General features: G+C 30.7%; 1 protein-coding gene across 1 annotated transcript; it reads left to right on the top strand.

Annotated features, from left to right (window-relative positions):
- The first annotated feature begins 1,848 nt into the window (after positions 1–1,848).
- Positions 1,849–19,818, top strand: LOC145839540 (uncharacterized). The gene is made up of 30 exons (XM_082947140.1): positions 1,849–1,959; positions 2,624–2,724; positions 3,176–3,374; positions 3,475–3,498; positions 3,817–3,849; positions 4,062–4,194; positions 4,460–4,596; positions 5,279–5,400; positions 5,627–5,740; positions 5,919–6,003; positions 7,751–7,901; positions 8,366–8,604; positions 9,158–9,258; positions 9,418–9,532; positions 9,747–9,946; positions 10,298–10,554; positions 10,755–10,962; positions 11,041–11,161; positions 11,366–11,547; positions 13,828–13,990; positions 14,207–14,398; positions 15,909–16,048; positions 16,263–16,553; positions 16,838–17,014; positions 17,334–17,572; positions 17,969–18,165; positions 18,509–18,705; positions 18,778–18,883; positions 19,003–19,162; positions 19,339–19,818. The coding sequence occupies exons 1-30, from the start codon at positions 1,863–1,865 to the stop codon at positions 19,448–19,450; spliced, it is 4,593 nt and encodes a 1,530-aa protein (XP_082803266.1). The 5' UTR covers positions 1,849–1,862; the 3' UTR covers positions 19,451–19,818.
- The last annotated feature ends 1,871 nt before the right edge of the window (positions 19,819–21,689 follow it).

The following is a 21,689-nucleotide window of genomic DNA, read 5'->3' as shown; positions in this document are numbered from 1 at the left end:
GGTAAAGAAATGATTTTAAAACTTTATTTAGAAACTGTAATTTTATTTACAGTTTTTGTGTTTCTTTTATGGTAGGCTTTTAAATTTCTATTTTTTTAATTATAAAAAGTTATTGCAGCCTATAATTTTACTAACAGTATTAAAATGCTGGTGTTTTTTTCAATAAATTTGGTAAACATAGAACTAAAGTGCACATTTTGACATGCAACGATAAGTTTTAAACATAATTTTATATTCAATGAAATTTGAAGTGCAAAAAAGCTAAAAAAGCGTTCCCAAGTTTTGCTTTAAAAAAAGTCAAATTATTGTTTTTTTAATTAAAAAGAAATATTATCGCATTATTATAATTAATCAACGAAAAGTATACTTAATACTTGAATTATGTTACTCTACAGATTGTTAAACTAAATTATCATGTTTTTATTACAACAATCAAAAGAAAAAAACCGACATAGTTTCTGTGAATTACGTAAAAAGAAAATTCCAATAAGGACACCGGCCACAGGTCAAGCAATGATTATTTTAGAGTAACAGCACCTTTTAAAAACAAGTAATAACACACCGTTTGTCATTATTATCTCTTCTAGTGCTCTATAAACCGTTTACTGGTTAAGTTTTTAGCCCAAGGCCATTTCTGCTAACACTTAAAAGGTACGGACAGCAAAAACTTTACTTATAACGCCTGAACTTTCTAGCGCGTAGCTAAAAAGAACTAAATAGTTATTCTTTTATTAAAGTTTAACAGACTTTTTTACGATTTTTATAGCGCTTAACTGTATAAATGTTTTCACAAGTAAAATCTAAATCTTCTTCCAAAGGCGGTTAAATGAGTAAAATAAATTAATTAAATAATTTGAGTAAAGTGTAGCTGATTTTATATTATTTGTCGGAATGTAATTAAAAATGAAAATAAAAGACTGCGAAAAAACATTATTATTTTTTTATAATTGGTATTAATAAAGCTATAAAAATATATGATATTTAACTTATGCAGTCACGAAAAAAAAATAACTAAAGTTTCAAAAATAACAGTCATATTAAACAACCTTATTTCATATTTTTGACTTCTACAAAACAAAAAAAAACATATTATGACAGAATTGAGTTTTAATTATAAGTATTAGTATTAGTTTTACTAGTTTAAAAAAACTAAACTTAATAGCTTGATCGACTTATTAATTATATTAAATGTTATTTTTATAAATTCTAGTTAGTGTTTTTGTTTAAAGTATTGATGTTTTATAAGTTAGACTCATATTTAAAGTTTTTATTTTAATCAGATATAGAGTTTAATAAGATAGAAACAAAAGCATAAACATGTTTAGTGACAAATAAAATCTGAAAAAAAAAGTTACTTTTTTTATATTTTATGTAGTTTAAAAAATTGAAAAATATGTGAACAAAAGCTCGTAAACAACATTACAAATGATGCCTTATTAAATTGTAGTTTTTATAAAGTTCAACTTGTGTAGTCTATACTATAATAAAAAAAGCTTTTACCTGATGGTTTATTTACAAAAGTTTAAGTTTTAATACATGTATCTGATTTTCGGTATGTTTGATCTAAAACTATATTTTACTTTATACGATATACAAACCAAAAATATGTTTGTAAAAAACCACATCCACTGAAGTAAAAATTTTCTTTCGTTGCTTAGAATATTATAACTCGATACTAAAATTCTTATTGAGAATAATTATTTTGCAAAAAATAGACTGTATCTGTAAGTTTAGAAGAAATCGTTTTTAATCAAGAAGATTTTTTTTAATAAAAAAAGTTAGAGCTAAGCAAAAGTACTTAGCTCTAAGTAAAAAAATTTATTTACGTAAATATATTAATGTAGAGTTTTTTTATTTTAAACATGACTCTATCTAAAGGGTTTCTGTTTCTTCTTATAGCGGCTGGAGCAGCCTACGCTCAAACCAACACACAAATCAGAGTTCAAAACACCATAAGAGGTAAGTGAAGAAAATTTAGCGATTTATGTTTTGTTGTGCTTACAGTAAAAGTTTACCTGTTTATTAACAACTTGTATTGTAGAAACGTAAAAATCTTAATTTTGTATCAGTTTCAATTCTTTGTTTAAGTTAAAAAAATTCTAATATTTTATAGTTAAAATCTAGTTATAAGTGAAGAATTAAAACACTTCTTATACTTCATCGAAACTTATATATGTTTAACAATTAATTTACAACTATTTTATTTGACATATTTTGAGTAGATACTAAAAATAACCTACTGGACAAGAATGATTGTCCAATTTCAAAACCTAGTGTAAACTCAATTATAAATATTAAAAATAAAAAGTATCTTTTCAAGAAAGCTATCGGAGCTGACTATTATAAGCATTTTAAACGTAACTAGAATAAAGTGTTTCTGCAGTACGCTAGTTTTAATAAAGTATTGAATTTAAAAACTTGAAAATATATTTTTTAAAAGCTTTATTCTAAATAATTTTTATGCACCAATTGAAATTCATTATGCTTTTTTAGGCCTTACGGTTTACTTATTACAGACTTGAACTATCTTAAATTTAAAACTTTAAGTTTCAACTACTACATTCAACATTAATGCTAAAGAAAAATACTTTAACACCAAATCATTGAAAATAATTTATCACAGCTCTCGCATGCACGCTGAGCGACCACGAGCTTTGCGAGTCGGGTGCATTGGATGAGGCAAGCTGTAATTCGGTGGGCTGCTGCTGGCACGTGCACGGCAGGGTTGGTTACAAAAAATTTCTACTGATGTTTTATTTTTAACGGTAGGCGAGCTTTCGCATGGCCCGCAGCGCTGCGATGAAAAATTTTATCGCGTCCGTTGTCGGACGGGCGCCCGTTTCTCGAGCGAGCTGTGTTTACTAAACACGCATGTAAATTTTTGTGATAAACTTGAGTACACCGCAGTTTGTAGTAAAGATCGTACGAGGAAATGATTTCAGCGTTTTTAATTATAAACTTTAAGTAAACTTTGTGAAATCCGAAAGAAAAAATTTAATAATTTTTTTAATAAGAATTGAAAACAAAAAAGTGTAACTATTAAATTAGTTGTTTATAAGTCAGCTGTTTTTTTTATATGCACACAAAAAACTTTTTAAATTATAACTGAACACTTTTAATGACACAGTTTGTACAATATTATTATTAATGTAAAGAAACTTAACAAAAATTTCAGAACGAGCCAGGCGGTGCAGGCGGTTGGTGCTACAAGACAGGCAGCGTTTCGGGAATAGCGGAAAGACTGATGAGGCAGTTTAGATTTTCCGTGCCTTCACAAGACCCCGCCATGCAATTAGCAGCCGTACAGGCCTACATAGTTTGCACTCTGTCAAAACCTGCAGGAACTTACATATCTCAATCGTCCGATTGTCAAGGTATGTGTAATTTACAAAAAGTAATTTATAACTTATTTTTTACGTAAAAATTTTACGGACAATTTTTTGGTATTTTTTTATAATATATTACTTTTTGCAGTTCGAACATCCGCACCTACACTGCGTAAGTCAATCTTGTTATTCTAATTTTTCATTTTTCTATTAATGTTATATGATAAACGTTGTGAAAAATTTTCTTAAATAGCTTTAATTTACCTTTTGTAGTTATAGTTTATAATAATGAAACTTATTTTAGTTTAAATTTCGTTGTTGTTATTCTACTTTTCAACTAATTTTGATAGTGTATACAATATTTGTTTTGAAATATTTTTCAAATTCAATGGTAAATACAAAACTGTCTGTTGTAATTACTTATGTATTTTTAAAACTTGAATCAGTTTAAAATTATATGCACCTAGTTTATAAACGTTATACTTTTCAGCACCTACCACAACAACTCCAGAGCCAACACCTGGTAAGCAATATATTGAATTACTAATGTTTCACATAACCACTACTTGATATTTTATACACTTTAATACTATAAAATAGAACTCTTCAATTTTTTTCAACAGCATTGGAAATAAAACTGAAAAGATTTTTTTAGCTTAACTATTGAACTTTTATCTAAACTTCAACGCCCAAAGCAACATAAGCTAGTTTTTGCTAATTTTTTTTTTCAATCAGCATGCAGCATGTTACCATGGTCTGCATGGAGCTCTTGCAAAGCAGGTTGCTTGACTTCCCTTCAAACCAGGTTCAGAAGGTGCTCTTGTGGTAAAGACTCTCCGCTTTGTGCAGGATCATCTTTAGATTTTAAGTTAGTGCTTATAGGTTGTCAGAAACTTTAGTATTTTGTTTTGAAATCATTAAGATTTCTTTTTACTCGTAACATTATAGAGAACCTTATCAGTTTAATGTAAAACTCTTTTTTAAGTCTAAAACTTCTAGAATTTTATAAAATGAAGGTTCGAAATCTTACTTTATTATTACGTTGAATTTATTTTAAATAGGTTTTAAATACTTCTTTTACTTTAAAGTAAATAGAAACGATAGCAGTTCACACTTATTTTCTTCTGATACAGGCCCTGTTCAAACCCAGTAGTCAATGATTGTGGATATTGGTCTGGCTGGGGAGAATTTGGAGCTTGCAGCGCTTCTTGCTTCAACGGTGTCAGAACTAAAACAAGGACTTGTGTTGGAGGAATAGCTGGATCAGGAGGTTATTGATAAGTTTATTTTAGCTTTTGAGTAAAAAAATTGCGTTAAAATTAGGCTATTAAAAAATCGAATATATTTAAAAAGAAAATCATAAGAATTGTACTGTATACAAACATACTTCACGATTAAAAACTAAAAAAATTATCTAATTTAAAACTAGAATAACAATTTAATTTAAATGATAACTATCTTGAACAAAAATATTAAAATAAAGTTAGTCTAACTTCCAAAGTTATCATAAAATTATAGGTTTTGTATTCTAGTTTTAAACTAATTCTTATACTTGTAGCTGTATTTTAAAACTAGTTTGTCAAAACGGTTTACATCTCGTTTAATACTTTTACGCAATTTTTTAAAATTTTAATCTCTAAAGTTTAAACATAAAGAAAAAATTATGATTGTTTTTAGAATAATAACTTTTTTTTGAGATATTTGTTATATTACTAGCTTATGTTCAACATCGTCAAATTTAAATAACAACATAATAAAATAGTTCTTTTACTGTTATCATTGTAGTATTGTAAACTTAAAATACAAACGAAAGTTTTAATAAAGTTAAGAATAAATATTTTAACATGTAAGTAACCTTGTCTCCTATTTTAGTTTTTAGCTTATTTTTTTTAAACTACCATTTTTTACGACCTTTTTTTATACCTTTTTTGTTTAACACATTATTATTCTAGGATGTGCTGGATCGGGCAGTGAGTCGATTGAATGTATCGGTGCAACAGAACCGTTCTTACCTTTTACTGAGTGGGGTGATTGCAGTGTTACTTGCGGAAGTGGTATAAGAAGCCGAACTTCTGTAAGTTTATGCTTAAATTAATTAACTTAATAGTTATTCAAAGAGCAAACAAAACTAAACAAAAATAGGACTTTTTCCATTTCCAAACAAATGTGCGAGCTATTTAATATTTGTTCAAAAAATATATTGTTAACTCAACAACTTTTAAATACTTGCTACTCCTTCAACAAACTTTTTATAAATACCTAGCTTCACATAAAAATTACGAGCAAAAATTCAAACCAAGGTTTCACAATGCGGAGAAGCTGACGTCATAGAGACAGAAGCTTGCTCAGGACCAATCTGCTGCGCCAAGCTTGAGTGGAGCGAATGGTCTGCCTGTTCAACATCGTGCGGTGCTGTTAGTATATATATATTTATTTATTTATTATAAAATAAATGTTAAAAAACTAAGTTTTAAATAAACATTTATTTTTAAAAATTCAAAATTTTGTGCTTTTGTAATTTTTTATTGAAAATATAATGTAAAAAGGATTAATTTACTTTTAAAACTAATAATATATATATACTATTTTTAGGGAACAAGGTCAAGAATCAGGTTGGATGTGTGTCCTGAAATTGCAGCAGAGGAAGAAGTAGAAGCTTGCAACACTGGAGATGACAGTAAGTTTTTAAATATTAGTTGAAATAAGTTATTATAAAAACTATTATTAATCTAAAGCAAAAGAAGGTATATAAGTGATTACTACATAGTTCCGTTTTAATAACAATTACATTATCAAATAAAATTAGCTAAATTTACTTAACAGTTTAAACTTGTTTTACTTTTTTGCTATCACTGATTTTGTTCATTTTCCTAACATTACATAGCTAGATGCACAAGCAGTGTAACATTAATACTTACAACCCTAGAAGTTTAATATAAACCAAGTTAGACTTTATTCTATCTCAATTTCTTTTTAATTTTTGTTAACTTTTTAAATTCTTATGAGAGTAAATTGGTACAAAAACATAACGCAATGGAGTAAAGTCATAATTTTTATATACATTGTTTTATAAGAAATACTTGTTACATAAACTGTATTACACTATTAAACGAAATTAGTTAATTTAAATCGCTAATTTGCAACAACATTACAAGCACTTCACATAATAATTAGATTTTGATATAAAACCTGTCACAAACTTTTTTTTAAAGTAATTAAATTTATATCTGTATAAGCAGTTCTTAAAGGACTGAAGTTTACCAATTTCACAGAAAAAGATACGTTATGGCCTTAAAAAAATTAACAACACTTTTTATGCCTGTAAAATTGTTTTAATTTTAAGTATATCCAACTTAATTATCATTATATAAGAGTTCTTTACATTATATTTTTTTGTGATAGCATACAAAATGTAACAGTAGGTTAAACAAATGCATATGGTATATTTTTGTCAAACAACTTATTTTTTAATTTAAAAAACAACTATCCGCCATATTTTATTATCATAACTGAAATACTACAACGTTACTTAATTAGCTTTACCTTCCAGAACAAGAAATAGTAATAATTAAAAAAAAAAAGTTTTAAACGCAAAAGTCACAATATAAACATACACTTATTACATAAAATTAAAAATGTTTAAAATACTAAAGCAAAAACAACTTATACTCTTAGCGATTGAGAATTTTTAAAAGTTAATAAAAAAAAATTAATTATTAATAATCTTTTAGTATAGTTTATACACTTTAAATTTTTTATACAACTACTGTTTTTATACTTTTGGTTTTTAAACTTATTTTAAAATAATAGTAAAAAACTATTTAAACGATGAAAACATTCATTTAATATTTACCTAGTATTAACTTTTAATTAAATTAAACATCCTGTCATAAAACAAACAGTTAAGAAATCCTTAGATTTTGAAAATTGTATTTTGTAGATTTTTACTGATACATGAAAGTCAATTAATTTAGCTTTAAAAAAGTGTTTTGAACCCTTCAAGTTTTTTTAAATACTACAGCTAGTCAAGATACAAAAAATTAATAAACTAAACAATGTGCTCATATTCATACAAGTAAAGTTTTTTGATATACTTGGTCTATTGCTTTAAGTTCTATGCGGTATATCTTTCTGTATATCAGTTATTATTTTTTTAGACGAACAACTTATGACACTAGCTTTTTGAAAACCTATCTTGCTTAATCTAAAATTCTGAGGTTTGCCACAAATTAATCACTTTTAGTTTCTACTTAACTAACTCAAAGTAGCTTCAATTCTTCGAATACTTTAGTCAGTTTTCAGTAAAGCGCGCACGTGCTGCACCTAATTCGAAGTTGACCGTTATGCCTCGCGGCTAACCGAGCGACTCGCGGAATTTTTTGCCTCCAAAACGCGGTTTCAATACACAATTTGGTACTTTTCAGACAACGGATCCTACGGTGAGTGGGCGCTGTGGAGCGACTGCTCCCAGTCTTGCGCCGGTGGAGAGAGAACTCGCTCCCGGGTGCACTCTTGCCTTCCGGGTGAAGATGTTGAGGTAGGAACTTGTGGAGAAGCTGGAGACTTTGGAAAATGGTAAGTAGAAATTTTTCATAGAAGTGAAATTAGTTTTGCTAAGTTGGCTAAAATTGAGAATAAAATAATTTTGATTGATAGAATTTTTGCTATAAGTATTTAGTTAAAAAAAAACTATTTTTCCGAACAAAGCGCTTTTTTATGGATTCGTTTTTCAAAGTTACCTTTTTTTTCCTTTAAAAGTCAAGAATATAAAAATACTTTTATTTCTCGTCTGAAAACTTAAATTCCGAGTATTAGTTTACGACTAAAAAAAGCAACATATGTATATTTAAACTACATACAGTTAAATAAGTTCTGATTGTTATATTATTATGTAGTTAGTACTAAGAAAAATCAAGCGAGTTAACACTAAAACTTTCAAAGTAAAAAAATCTCTAAAACCATTCAATTAAAAAAGCAATAAAAAACTTGTCAAAAAATCTTTAAAATAGTTGCGATATTACAACCAATATCATACACAGGAGCGCTTATGGTTCCTGCTCGCAGTCCTGCTTCGGCGGAGTGATGTTGAGGTCCAAAGTGCACGCCTGCACCGACGAGGTAGTGCAGGACCAAGCTCCTTGCGGCGAAGAAGGCTCCTACTTGGACTGGTCCGCATGGTCTGAGTGCAGCGACCCGTGTTCCGGCATTAGGACTCGCATTCAGGTCCACACTTGCGGCGCACCAGAAGTCATCCAAGAGGAAATCTGTCTCGGACCAGGTGACATTTTTGCACTTGTTTTTTAATGATTTTCTAGATTTAATCTGAACTTCAAAATAAAAATAAAAAATTTAGACTCAAAAACTACAAGAATAATTAATCTAATTTGATTTGTATTTCCCTTAGTTTTCATAAAATAGCTTTATTGGTTTAAGCAGGAAACACCGTTGACCTTAAACTAACAATTTTTTAGTACTAACTACAGTAGATTTGTGTATTGTATTGTATTTGTAATATTAATAAATAAAAATCAGTCAAAACAAAATAAAATCAAAGTTAAGGTTTAAAATATTTTTTGGACATCAGCTTTAACCTAGAAACTTTCAGGTAAAACAGTTTATTATTTTTTATGTTTTGTAAACATTTTTTGCAGAGTTGACCAGATTAAGACATTTTTTAAGGCAGAAGTTACTAAAAAACAACCAAAGTGTTAAATGTTTGGTTTTACATATCATTATTTAACTTTATTTGCTAGTCATGATAGAAAAAGCTTTACAAAAACGTAGATAAAGTAGTTTAGCCAACAAGATTTATATAATTCATCACAACTTAGACCACTGGCCTGCATGGACCGGCTGGGGCGCCTGTTCTTCAATTTGCTTGTCAGGAACACAGAAGAGGGCAAGAACCAGGCTCTGCTCGACCGATGTTGAAGTAAGTTTTTTTTTATCAAAAATTACATCAAATTTTTTTTTCGGATATTATACAAAAATGTCTGTTAAATTATACTAAAAGGCGGCAAAACTAAAAACAACCTTAAATTACTTTATATTTAACAAATGACACAAAAGTTTCATTTTGTTACACTTTTAGCGTGAGGAACAATTCTGTGGAGATGGAGGCAGCTGGGGAGAATACTCCAACTGGTCCGAATGTTCAAAGACTTGCGGAACCGGAACCCGCAGGAGAAGCCGCTCCCACCCTTGCCGTGAGTAAACATTTTCATTACACTTATTTTAAATACTTATAAATAAAAAGTGTATCTTTAACAAGAGTCTAACTTTTGACAAAAACTTGGTTAAAACTGAATAAATCTGCAACTTTCAAACGACCTTTGATTATGAGGTCTAGATTTATTACAATTTGGTTTAGTTGCAAACTGAGATCTAAAAATATTCTAACATGAATATTAAATCAAACAGCGGAAGATATCATGGGAAATGGAGTCGAGGAAGAAGTTGAAGAATGCAACACTCAAAAATGCTGCTTCTTGCTGGACTGGACTGATTGGTCTCCATGCAGCGTCACTTGCAACACTGGCGTGCAAACTAGAACTAAATCCTACGACGAAGAATGCACTGCAAGGCTTGGAGCTCCTGCTGTAGTTGAAATCGATGAAATGGTTTGTATATGTAAAAAATTTATTTAATACAAAAATTTATTAAATTTTAAACATTTTTTTGCTCTACTTAAAAGTAAGGTACTTAAAATAACTATGGAAACCTTAAATATTTTTTTAAATCAAAAATAATTATTTGCAAAATATAAAACTTTGATAAAAACTATAAAATTTCTTAAACTTACATTAAAGTTAAAAATAATTACAAGTTTTATTAGCAGAAGTTATATTCTTATGAAGGATACAATTACAACCTTTACTTATTGATTAATAATAAATTTGTTTAAAAAACACTAGTTTTTTTAAATTCTTTTTTTAAAATTCAAATTTAAACTTTAAAAAACTTTTTCTAAGGCATGCGACGCCGGCCCAGGATACTGGCTCGAGTGGGGAGCGTACAGCGCTTGCGACTCGACCTGCATCGGCACCAAGACCAGATCCCGCGTGCAGTCGTGCACCGGCGACCAGCAGATCGAGGCCGACTCGTGCGGAGCCGATCCCGGTTTCGGGGAGTTCGGGGAATGGTCGGAGTGCACTGTGACGTGCGGAGGAGGTACCAGGTCGAGGCAGAGGAGCAACGTGTGCACCGGAGTCGTTGACATCGAGGCTGAGTTTGTGATTTTTATTTAAAAATTTTTTGGACTGTATAAGGTCAACTGCAAAAACTGTTTGTTCTTTATAAATTTACCTAATAACAGGCAACAAACTAGTTTAGATTCTCTTTTACAACTAAAATAACAAAATTACAAAAGTTTCACAAATAAATAAACTTTTTTTTAAACTTTGTTTTCAACAATTTATTTTTCTGCAGAGCATGTAACACCGATCCAGGAAGCTACGGCGCACCAAGCGAGTGGTCCGCATGTTCCACCACCTGTCCCGGCGGAATCCAGTACAGGCAGTCCGTCCACTCTTGCGGCCTCCCTATCAAGGAAGAGTCCCAGGCTTGCGGAGAGCCAGGATTTTACTCAGACTGGTCCGAATGGAGTACATGCTCGTCCACTTGCATCGGAATCAGGGTGAGCGAAAAATCGAACTTGATATAGTTTTTGTTAAGACATTTTGTAATAAAAAAATCTAACAAAACGTGAAAACAGACTAGATTCCAAGTACATAGCTGTGGAGCTCCAGACAACATTGAAGAAGAAGTTTGTGGATCGGGAGGCGATTACGAAACCTGGGGAGAATGGAGCCCATGTTCTCAATCATGTGCTGGAGGTTTTAATTCAAAATAAAATTTAGAACACTTTAATAAAAGAACACATATTTTAAAAGTAAAAACACTATGTCTTTACAATAGAAAAAATAAAAAATATTTATCCTTTTTTTTAAATTTTCAAACTTTTTTATAATTAGTTTTCTTACGTCCATTTCAACCGCTACAAACTAATTTCTTTGCTAACAACTCAATACCACTCGAAGGAACCAGAACACGTCAGAGGGGCCACACTTGCGACTTACCAGTCGACTTCGAAACCGAGGCGTGCGGCGCCGATCCAACCTACTCTGATTGGTCGAGCTGGACGACGTGTAGCTTGACTTGCGGCGGGGGAGTGACCACCAGGCGGCAGAAGGCCACTTGCGGTGCCGAAGACAACGTTGAGGTTTGTCGCCCAATTATTAAAGCGTGCCATCTTCAAGTTTAAGTTGTCAACTGTTTACCGCAGACACGTTCACAAACGAAAGTTTCGCTTTCATCGGTTCTATTTTCGCTTTGGCATCGGTTTCATGTTTTGAAAGTAAATATAGCCTTTTTTACTGTGTTGTTTTTCGCGATACATTTGTTTATAAAACAAACTAACCACATTTCAAACAAAATTTATATTTATCGCCCAACAACTTCTTTTCAAAAACAGTTTAGCCGCAATGTTCCTGCTGTCTTCTAATAAGAAAAATTACTTTACTTAGGCTGATTTTTTTCTAATTACTGGAAAATTTAAGTCATTTACCTACCCCACTATAAATTGCTTCGTTATCTTTAAATATGTGTTTTTTGGAGGCTAGTTTTTCACCTAAAAAATTTGAATTCATTTATTTGAAATTTAATTTCTTGTCAATTGATCTTGGAAAAAGAAGCGCACCCTTTTCCAAGTTGTTTTCACTACTTAAAATTTTCCAATTACATAATGGCGGACTTTTTGGAGCTGGAAATCTTTCCACAAACACGAGCAACAAACGTTAAAAGTAGTGTTTTGATTTTTTTCGGTTAAAATAAGTTATCGTGACCTGAGGCCAGAAAAAAAGTGTGATTGTCGTCTATTAGATGTGATTACAACCGGTCACGCCTACCGCAAGTATTTCAGATATTTTTTCAAGGAGTAGCAGTGGTTTTATGAGTAGATTAAAAATAGTTTTTGTTTCACTATGATCTAATGAATAACTGTTATAGGTTACTGTTATATTTTGGAAAATATAAAAAATGATCAAATAAGTAAAAGACAAAAAAAAAAGACTGTAATTGTCAATTGATAACCTTATGCGTTTCGGGACTACAGTTCATATACTTATAAAACTAAATAAAAACCAATAATTAGAATACTTCAAACGTCGTAGTCGTTAACAGGTAGCTTTGTACATTTATTTAGCTTAAACTAGTTTATTTCGAGAACCTACTAATAAACATTTTGTTATTAAAAGTTTTTTTACTTATATAAGGTTGTTGCTATATTTTTGCGCAATGATTGTTGTTGAACAACTAATTTTGTTTTTGAACTTAACGACTTTTTAATTTTAAGGTCTTGTATCTTGCGTAAAGTTTGTATATGGATTTTTTTTTGAGCATAAAATTGCTCTTTTATTAAACTTTAGTATTATAAAAGTTTATATAAACTTTTTTTAATGATAAAATTCTAAATTTCGACAAAAAATAAACTTACATAATAAATTACTCTCCAAAAGTTAATGCTTGCTTTATAACGTATACTTTTATTAACTATGCTACCAGTAAAGTTTATTTAAACCTAAACATTATTTCATAAATATAAACTTATGGTTCAAAAAGCCTGCAACCGGACTTTAATTGTTTCTAAAATAAATGAGCTCTGTTGCTTTTAAATACAACTGTTTGTTGGAAAACAAAGTATTAGCTTATATCATCGTAAAAACAATTAACCTGTCAAGTATTTTTTATTTATTTGTTTTTGTATTTATTTGTAGCCGAATTTATTTATCAATCCGATTTCTATAATAAGCTTAAGGGTTCAAAAGAGTGAAATATTTCGTTTGGCTTAAAGTAAAGAGTTATAAATCGTTTAACTTAAAAAAAATTGTGACCACTTTTCGTATTTTTTTAGCGTAATGTAAAATTATAAAGCGCTTTACTTGGAATTTATTTACAGCTGCTTTAATTTATACAAAATATATTTTTAGTTGTGCATTTTAAATATTATTTCAATAACTGTTTAATATATGATTGCTCTGACTTAAGTTACTACAAAAAATGTCTAAAAAACTTTTAGCACTTTTGCATGATAGTTATATAAAGATAGAATATTAGATAAAGTATAAGTAGTTATTTTTTTTAGTAACTCGTTCACAAAAAAAATATATATAAATTTGACATTTTCCTTAACTAAATGAGTGTCACGTTTGTTTACTGATGCTTCAAAACATCTGAAAAAAATTACACAAATAAGATAGTCAACTTTTGTATTCTATAACGTAGAGTTTGTATAAATAATGTTCACTTTTTTTCTCTATTAAGTTTTATCATTTACTAAAAATTTTGTAATAATAATTTATAAAAATATCTAATAACATTGACTCTTAACTATTTAAGCTAAAGTAATATAACTTTTTGCTTCAATTACGAGTGTTTTTTAACCAAAGTATAATTCAAAATAACTGTCTTTAAACTTTCATTAACAACAACAACCGACTTGCAGACTATCAGCTGCGGTGAACCACAGTGCTGCATCTTGTACAAGTGGAGCAACTGGCAGCCTTGCTCGGTGTCCTGCGGAGTCGGGGTCAGGATCAGGACTCAAGCCAGCACCTGCTCCAACGGACTCCCCGTCAACGAGGAGATCGAAGAGTGCGACTCTGGACGTCAGTGTTTATTTACTAGAAAATATATTAAAAGTTGCAGTGTACGCAAAGTAGCTTTTTAGCTTATGAATGTTTCAGTGTTCAAATTTATTTCTATTTGCAAAAATGTATACTTCAAAATGGAAGTTTAGTACATTTTTGATAAGACGTAATTTTAAACAACAACTTTCGTTTCTACTGATTTAAAATTATAAATATTAAACATTAATTCAACAGCTGGCCAGTATGAAGCCGATTGGTCCGCGTGGTCGGCTTGCTCCGTGTCGTGCGCCGGAGGGATCAAGAACAGGTTCAGGGTGCACACCTGCCTCGGAGCCGAGGAAGAGACGATTTCTTGCAACGAACAGGCGTGTCCTTCGTTCGGACCGTGGGACCCATGGAGCGACTGCTTGGACATCTGCACAAACCGTAAGTTTGCATCTATTTAGTGTTTTGTTTCATACCAGATATGTATTTTTTGTTCAAGCAAAAACTTTCAGTCGTTGTTTTTAACTTATAAGAACCCGGGATTTTCTATAATAGCAATAAAAAATAATTTTATGTTTGTATCTTAAGGTTTTTTATTTATTTAAATGAAGCTACTTAAGTTATTAAAATTAAATTATTCTCCGAGAACTTGAATAAAACTTTGATTCTAGGATTATTTTAGTTTCATAAACAAATAATACTAGAATTAAATAAATAAATTCGAAACATAATGTATTCATAACAGTTAATCTGTACTAAAAGTTGTAAAATGTACAAAAACGAAAAATCTTATAAAACTTAAGATTCTTAAATTTTATGAGTCACGACATGTAAGACACTTGAGTAATTGGTCTGAGTCAGAGTAGTGTTGTTTAACTTTCAACACAAAGCTAGTGAGTAACACGTGCTTTTTTAAGACTACTAAGACATCTTGGAATAATAGGAAGTCTGTTTGTTTGATAGCATTTATAAGTGATCAGTTTATTGTGAAATTATGTTATACTTTTAGGTAAGATGCAATTAGTTTGGATAATTAAAAATACAAAGAGTACATAATAATTCTCAAACCATACTTAAACTTTTAATTTTAGTTGGAATTGGCTTTTAAAACATAACAAAATAAAACACAGAAATAACAAGCCATACAGAAGTATTTTACAAATTCATGTTAAAAAGTAAAGTTTAATTTAGTTTTACTAAAATTAACTCAAAAAAAATGTATAAAATAATATCAAAGTTTCAGTGTACACAAGTATTTTAAATTAAACAGTAATATAAAGTATTGACTAATTAACAAAAACTCGATTTTTTTAATTAACAGTTTATAGACAGAGCTACTCGTTAAACCGGCTGCATAAAGCACGTTTTTCATCAAGTTTCGACAACTTAACAGTTTTTTGATCATGAAAAAACGTGACATAACGCATGCAATCCATATACAAACACACTTCAAGACCAGCGATATGTTTTAGCTGTAGTATATGCAAATATAAAAAACATAAACATCAAAAAGTTGACATAATTTGTAAAAATGATAGTTGTAAAGTTTAAAGTTACAAACATAAAACCAAAGTTCTGACTTTGCAGTAGAATCTTGTTTAAGTTTGTTTATACTTAAGTTTTTGAGAAACAAACGTTTACCGACTTAAGCAACATTACTAGCTGAAAATGACTTGTTTAAAATAAACTAAGTTTATTTGCGACTATTTGATTTTGAAAAAGAACTAATTTCAGTTTTGTTAATAAAAACCGTTACTATCTTCTGTAATCTAACTAAGAACAGTATTTTTGTACAAAAGAATCAACAAAAATTTTTCGATAATTTTAAAGAAAAACTTTTATTTAGTGTTTGTTAAAACAAGAGTAGTAAACGATGTAAAGTACAAACTTGTATACACAAAGTTTAATAACATACATAATTTTTTTAAACTCAATCATTTGTCTTTCTCAGCTTACAAAACAAGGAGCCGTGTCTGTGTTGACGGTGACGTTGGACAAACAGGATGCATCGGGTCTCTGGTTGAAACGGCAGATTGCGACCCGGCCGTGCTGCCAGTGTGGTCACCGTGGTCCGCATTCAGCGAGTGCACTGTTTGTTTGAGTTTATACAATCATAATGTTAAGACGATTTTTTAAATATGGTGAACAGATCGAAAACTTAAGTATTTTATTAATTTGAATTAAACTCTTTTTAATCATAAAAAGTTAAAAAAGTGCGATTAAAATCATTGGTAGTCGAAAACGATTAAAAATAATCAACTCCCTAATTATAAAAAAAAGTTATTAAAAGTTTCTTTTTTCACAGGTGACTTGCGGAGGAGGCACACAAATGAGGAGTAGGACCCACTTCTGCTTGGGTGCCGAAACCCAGACGCAGAACTGCAACACCGACCCGGGTGCCTTCTCGGACTGGACATTGTGGTCGACTTGCACGGTGACGTGCGGCGGGGGCACCCACATGAGGAGCAGGGTCCACTCGTGCACTGGAGTTGTCGAAGAGGTCACCGAGGCCTGCAACACCGACCCTGGTCAGTACTACGAGTGGTCCGGATGGTCTGAGTGCTCCACCTCTTGCGGCCAAGGTACCCACACAAAGGTTTGTTTGGCAGTTTTTTTTTAGTGTAACGTTTTTTAAACTTTATTTTATTAAAAAGTTGAGTTTTTAAAACTTTTTGTATAAGTAAGAAACCATAAACTAAACTTTTCAATATTTTTATTTGATAATTTAGATAGTATTAAATACAGTAGTTAGAAAAATTGTATTTTAAAAATGAGATTAGTGTTTTAATCCGAAATTTAAAGTTTATTTATTCATTGTTTAGTATCAGTTAACAGTGTTTTCGTGTATAACTCTACAATCTATAAACTTTTATCCAACAGATTCGCGGTCACTCCTGTATTTCAGACAACCAAATAGAAGTTGATATTTGCACAAACGAAGCAGTTGGATTCAAGGAATGGTCAGACTGGTCCGGTTGTTCGGCAACTTGCAATGAGGGCGTCAGAACCAGAACTAGAACCGATCTTTGCGGAAACAGCCTCGAATCTGAAAATCAGGTGCTGTTTGTGAAAATGCTGTGGACCATTTTTAAAAATGGAGTTATCTTAGAAAAATACTTTAAACGGTCTAGAAATAAAAGATTTACTGCATCTTTGATTTAGTCTTTTTTAACTACATGTGTTATTTTTAAAAAGCTAGTTTGAATTAATAGGTTTTTGTTTAAACTTATATAGTTATTAAAACAAAATTAAATACTAACTATAATTATAAAAAACATAAGCAAAAATTTTACTAAAATCTAAAAGAAAAGACCATACTTTTACTTTTAAATACCTTCGTTCAAAGAGCCAATTTATAAACCCAGCCAATTTTCAGCCGTGCATCGAAGCAGTGTGCGCGTACTGGGCCGGGTGGACGAGGTGGAGCGCCTGCTCGACCACCTGCTTCGAGGGAGTGCAGATGAGGACGAGGTCGTGCCAGGCCGGCAACATCGGCGACGAGGGCTGCACCGGCAGCTACGAGGAGACGTTGGCGTGCTACAACGAGGGAGCCTACTCCGAGTGGGAGTTCGCCACCGAGTGTTCGAAGCCTTGCGGAGGCGGAACCAGGATAAAGTTTGTTTTGTTCAGTTTTCAATGCTGATAAGCGAATGGCATGCTTTTCTTAATATTAATTTTCAGTTTCCTTTACAGCATTTAATTAGTTGATATATAAAGCTAGATATAATTTCAAAATTGTTTTCAAACCTTTTAAGGCGTAAATATTAGTATTAGATTTGTATAAGAAATCAATATACTTTAAGCATTTTTAAGTCCATCGCTTCTGCATAGTCATTCATTTAGTTATCTATATTTAAATTTTTTTTTAAATAGTACAGCTTTAGCAAACTTTACAGGTTTTAAAAATAAGCTAACCTAAACATACATTTTTAGCTAACCAAAACACATTAACAAGATTACGTTTTCTTCATAACATTTCAGATAGTTGCAATTTACAACTTTTTGAAACAGGAGAAGGGAAAACACATGCACTGGTCCCGAAGAAGAAGTGGTTTCGTGTAATGAGTACGCTGGCACCTTCTCCAGCTGGAGCGTGTGGAGCCCGTGCAGCAAGACCGGGTGCGGAGGCGGTTTGCAGAAAAGGAGCAAGATCCAGTCTTGTACCTTCGAAGTCGTGACTGAGACGCAAAACTGCAACGAAGACGCAGGCACGTGCTTTTGTTGTACTGATTAAATCTCAAGCTGAGTTTAGACTTCAAAAATAACTGTTTTAGTACTGTTTTCTGTTCAACGATTTTGGCGTAAAACAATCTTCTCAACTTCTGTTCAGCTGTGGTACTAATTAAAGCTATACAAAGCTAAACTTTAAGTCTATGGTTGATATTACATTTATAATTCTTTTATTAAAAAACTCTTTAAAAGTATAAGCCAACTTTATAACCGTTTATACTGCTTCAGTAATACTTACTAAGTTAAATACCAAAAAGTACGTATAACAAAAGTGTATAGACAATGTTTTACCAATTGTTAAACGGACCACAAAAACTTCAGGAGTCTTCAGCGAATGGACGCAGTGGACGGAGTGCACGAGGTCGTGCGGAGGCGGAAGCCAGACGAGGAGGCAGCAGCACTCGTGCAACGAGAAGGTCAACATCGAGAAGAGGTTCTGCGGTCTCGACTACTGCCCCATATGGGAGGGATGGGGCCAGTGGAGCGCCTGTTCGGTCACTTGCGGTGCCGGAACGAGGGTCAGTATGATTTGTGCATAAATTTAAGTTTTTAAAAAAAAGTAAGCGTACTAAACGCAATAAAATCTTTAGACAAAGCAAAGGAAGTGCCGCGGAGGAAGCCCGGGTGACGGGTTCTGTACCTTCGAATACAACGGCATGACTGTAGGTGACACTCTCACTGAAGCTTGCAAAACAGGTTGGTCCGGTTATAAGAATAATTTATATATCAGAATTTTAATTTGTTTACTGTTTTTTGCAAATATTTTATTGTTTGTTGAAGTTTTTTAACTTTTTTTTTTCTTCTCCCCGTCGCAGAAGAGTGTCAGCTGAACTGCGATATGGAGTGGAGTGGATGGAGCGACTGCTGCATGGAGGGAAGCGAAAGCGTGCAGCTGCAGATAAAAGGCAACAGGTGCACCGGGGTGTGGCTCACCAACACGAAGGCGTGCGAGAAAGTTCCGAGTGACATCCAGTGGTCAGTAAATATCAGACGTTATTTTTCAAACTTATGAAATTGAAAATCAATACTGTTTTGCTTTTTTTTCAACTCATACATCATAGACGTATTCATAAATGTTTTCATATTTATATAGTTTTTTTTTTGAGTTCATACATCATAGTGGTTTTTATAAACATTAAATTATTTTTCAGCTCATACATCATAGACGTGCTCAAAATGACGGACAGCCTGAGGATGGCCAACTTGATGGGATCGTTGGAAGGAAGTGGAGCGGACCCGATGGACATGAACCACAGCAACTAGAATTTTAAAATTTATGAAATTGAACAACTAACATTTGTTATATTATTGCTTTTTTTAAACTACTTTTGCTGAAAATTTGCCTTTTTTAAAACGCGCTCAAGTTTAAAGACGCACCCGAAGAAATTGTTTTAATTTATTTTTTCGTTAACTGATTCAGATATAAAAAAAAGTCAATTTCGTTTTAACATAGACAGAGTTTACTTCTGTAGCTTGAAATAAACAGTATATTTTAACTGATAAGAACAAGTATAATTTGAAAATGCTGCTGATGTGATCACATTTGTGCCATGTTCATTTCTACATTGTTTGCGTGTATCTACTTTTGACGCTTTTAAGTTCCTTTGAAATAAAATCGACAAAAACTTGAAGCTTGTTTTTTTGGTATGTTTAAAAAACTTACTTCAAAATAAAACGTGGTTAAAGGATCAAAAAACTTAATTATTGCTTAAAGTATGTTTAAAAAGATTTTTTTTTTCTAGTGACTTTGAAACAAAGTTTTTAAGTTACGTAAAACTGTAGTTTTAAGATAGTTTATATAAAACTTTTGAATTATAAGCGTAATAGTCACTATATAACTTTTTAAAGTTTATAAAAAAGAAATTCAATTTAAAAAAAAGTAAAAATATTCACGTTATAGAAATAAATTGAACTTCATTATACTTATATATTATCAGCATTCATAAGATAATTTTAAAAACTCTATGTTAAATTCATACGTACTGTATACTTTTAATGTTTTTTTCTGCAAAAGATACCAGAAAAATAAGTCTTTTATTACTTATAGGTTCATGAGAAAGTTCAGTAAGTTCACATTTAACAGCGTCGACCTAAAGTTATGTACTTAAGTTTGAGATTATTGGTTTTTAAAGGTACTTTAGGAAAAAAACACACTTAAGATTAAAACTAAAATACTTAATTACTCTTTTTAAATACCTGTTCTAATTTAGGAATTATATTCATACACACAATTTGTTACTGAATATTGAAATTTTATTTTTTTACCATTTTTATTATAAAACAGACCAAATAGTTTATCAAGTATATTAAATGTGATAGACTTAAAATTATTTAAAATTCTGTTTGTAACGAAAGCATGTTTGTCTTCCTTCGATTAATCATTAAATTGTGTAAGTTACAAGTATACAATTTTTATAATTAGTTAGTTAACGATTGTTTTTTTTAACTGTACAATGTACATACTGTTTTCAGGCTGGCAGTCCTAATTTTAATTTATACCAAATATATTATAGCAGTTGACGAAACAATTACAGATATATATCTGCAGATAGTAAACACAAATTTCTTTCAATAGATAGTTAAGTATGCTAATGTGATTACAACAACTCTTTACTTATTTTGTGACGCGTTTCGTAAAAGTACTAAATCTAGTTATAGCGCTTTTTACTTTTTAATTAAACTTAGTTTCTACTTTCTTTTATTTGGAAAGTAGCTAAAAGTGAGATTTATAAAGTGTTTTTAAAAAAGACATACAAGAATATACTAAACGAGTATTTAATTAAAAGTTAAGTTTTTTTTTTCAAAAAACAGTTTATTTACAACAGTTACTGTTTGTAAAACTATTTCTTTACTATATGTTTTAACCTTCTTCTGTTGAATTTATTAATATCACATTGCATTGGTCTGAAATTTATTTTATCGTAGTCTATTTAATTTTAATGACATATTTATTAAACGACATAACAAGCGCTCAAATTAATCGGTGTGAGGACCATGGGTGTACGAAAAAACATTTCAGTTATCGAATCGGACACCGATTGGATACAGTTTAACGTATTGTCAAGTACAATAAACTATTCTCAGAAAAGTATGTATCAACTTAATGCTTTTATTTTAAGGAGCTTTACTAGTATATTTTCACAATTTTAATTGTATAAGTATTGACAGGAAAATAATAATCCTTTTATAAAAATTTTCAAATTTTTTTATTTATTGTTGGGTTAATTTTTAATCCACAAATTAATTATCTACTTTATTTTGGACTATTACTGAAATAACAGTGAATAATAATTAAATTAAACTTTAAAATATTTACGAATATAAATACAGCATGTTTTTATCACTTTTATTGCAACTAAATTTTTGAACTTTTAAAAGCTTAAGTAGTTTCTCAAAATAAAAAAGTCAAAACAATTCTTAAATCAATTATTGTGCAGAATTTAAAAACCCTCAAAGTACAAAATAGTTCAGAACATACGTAAACACATTTGTTATACTTGCT

This window comes from Thalia democratica, chromosome 6 (assembly GCF_965202585.1).
Source record: "Thalia democratica chromosome 6, ktThaDemo2.hap1.1, whole genome shotgun sequence".
Lineage (NCBI taxonomy): Eukaryota > Metazoa > Chordata > Thaliacea > Salpida > Salpidae > Thalia > Thalia democratica.
Note: the sequence above shows the minus strand (reverse complement) of the source record. Positions and strands in the feature narration are given on the sequence as shown.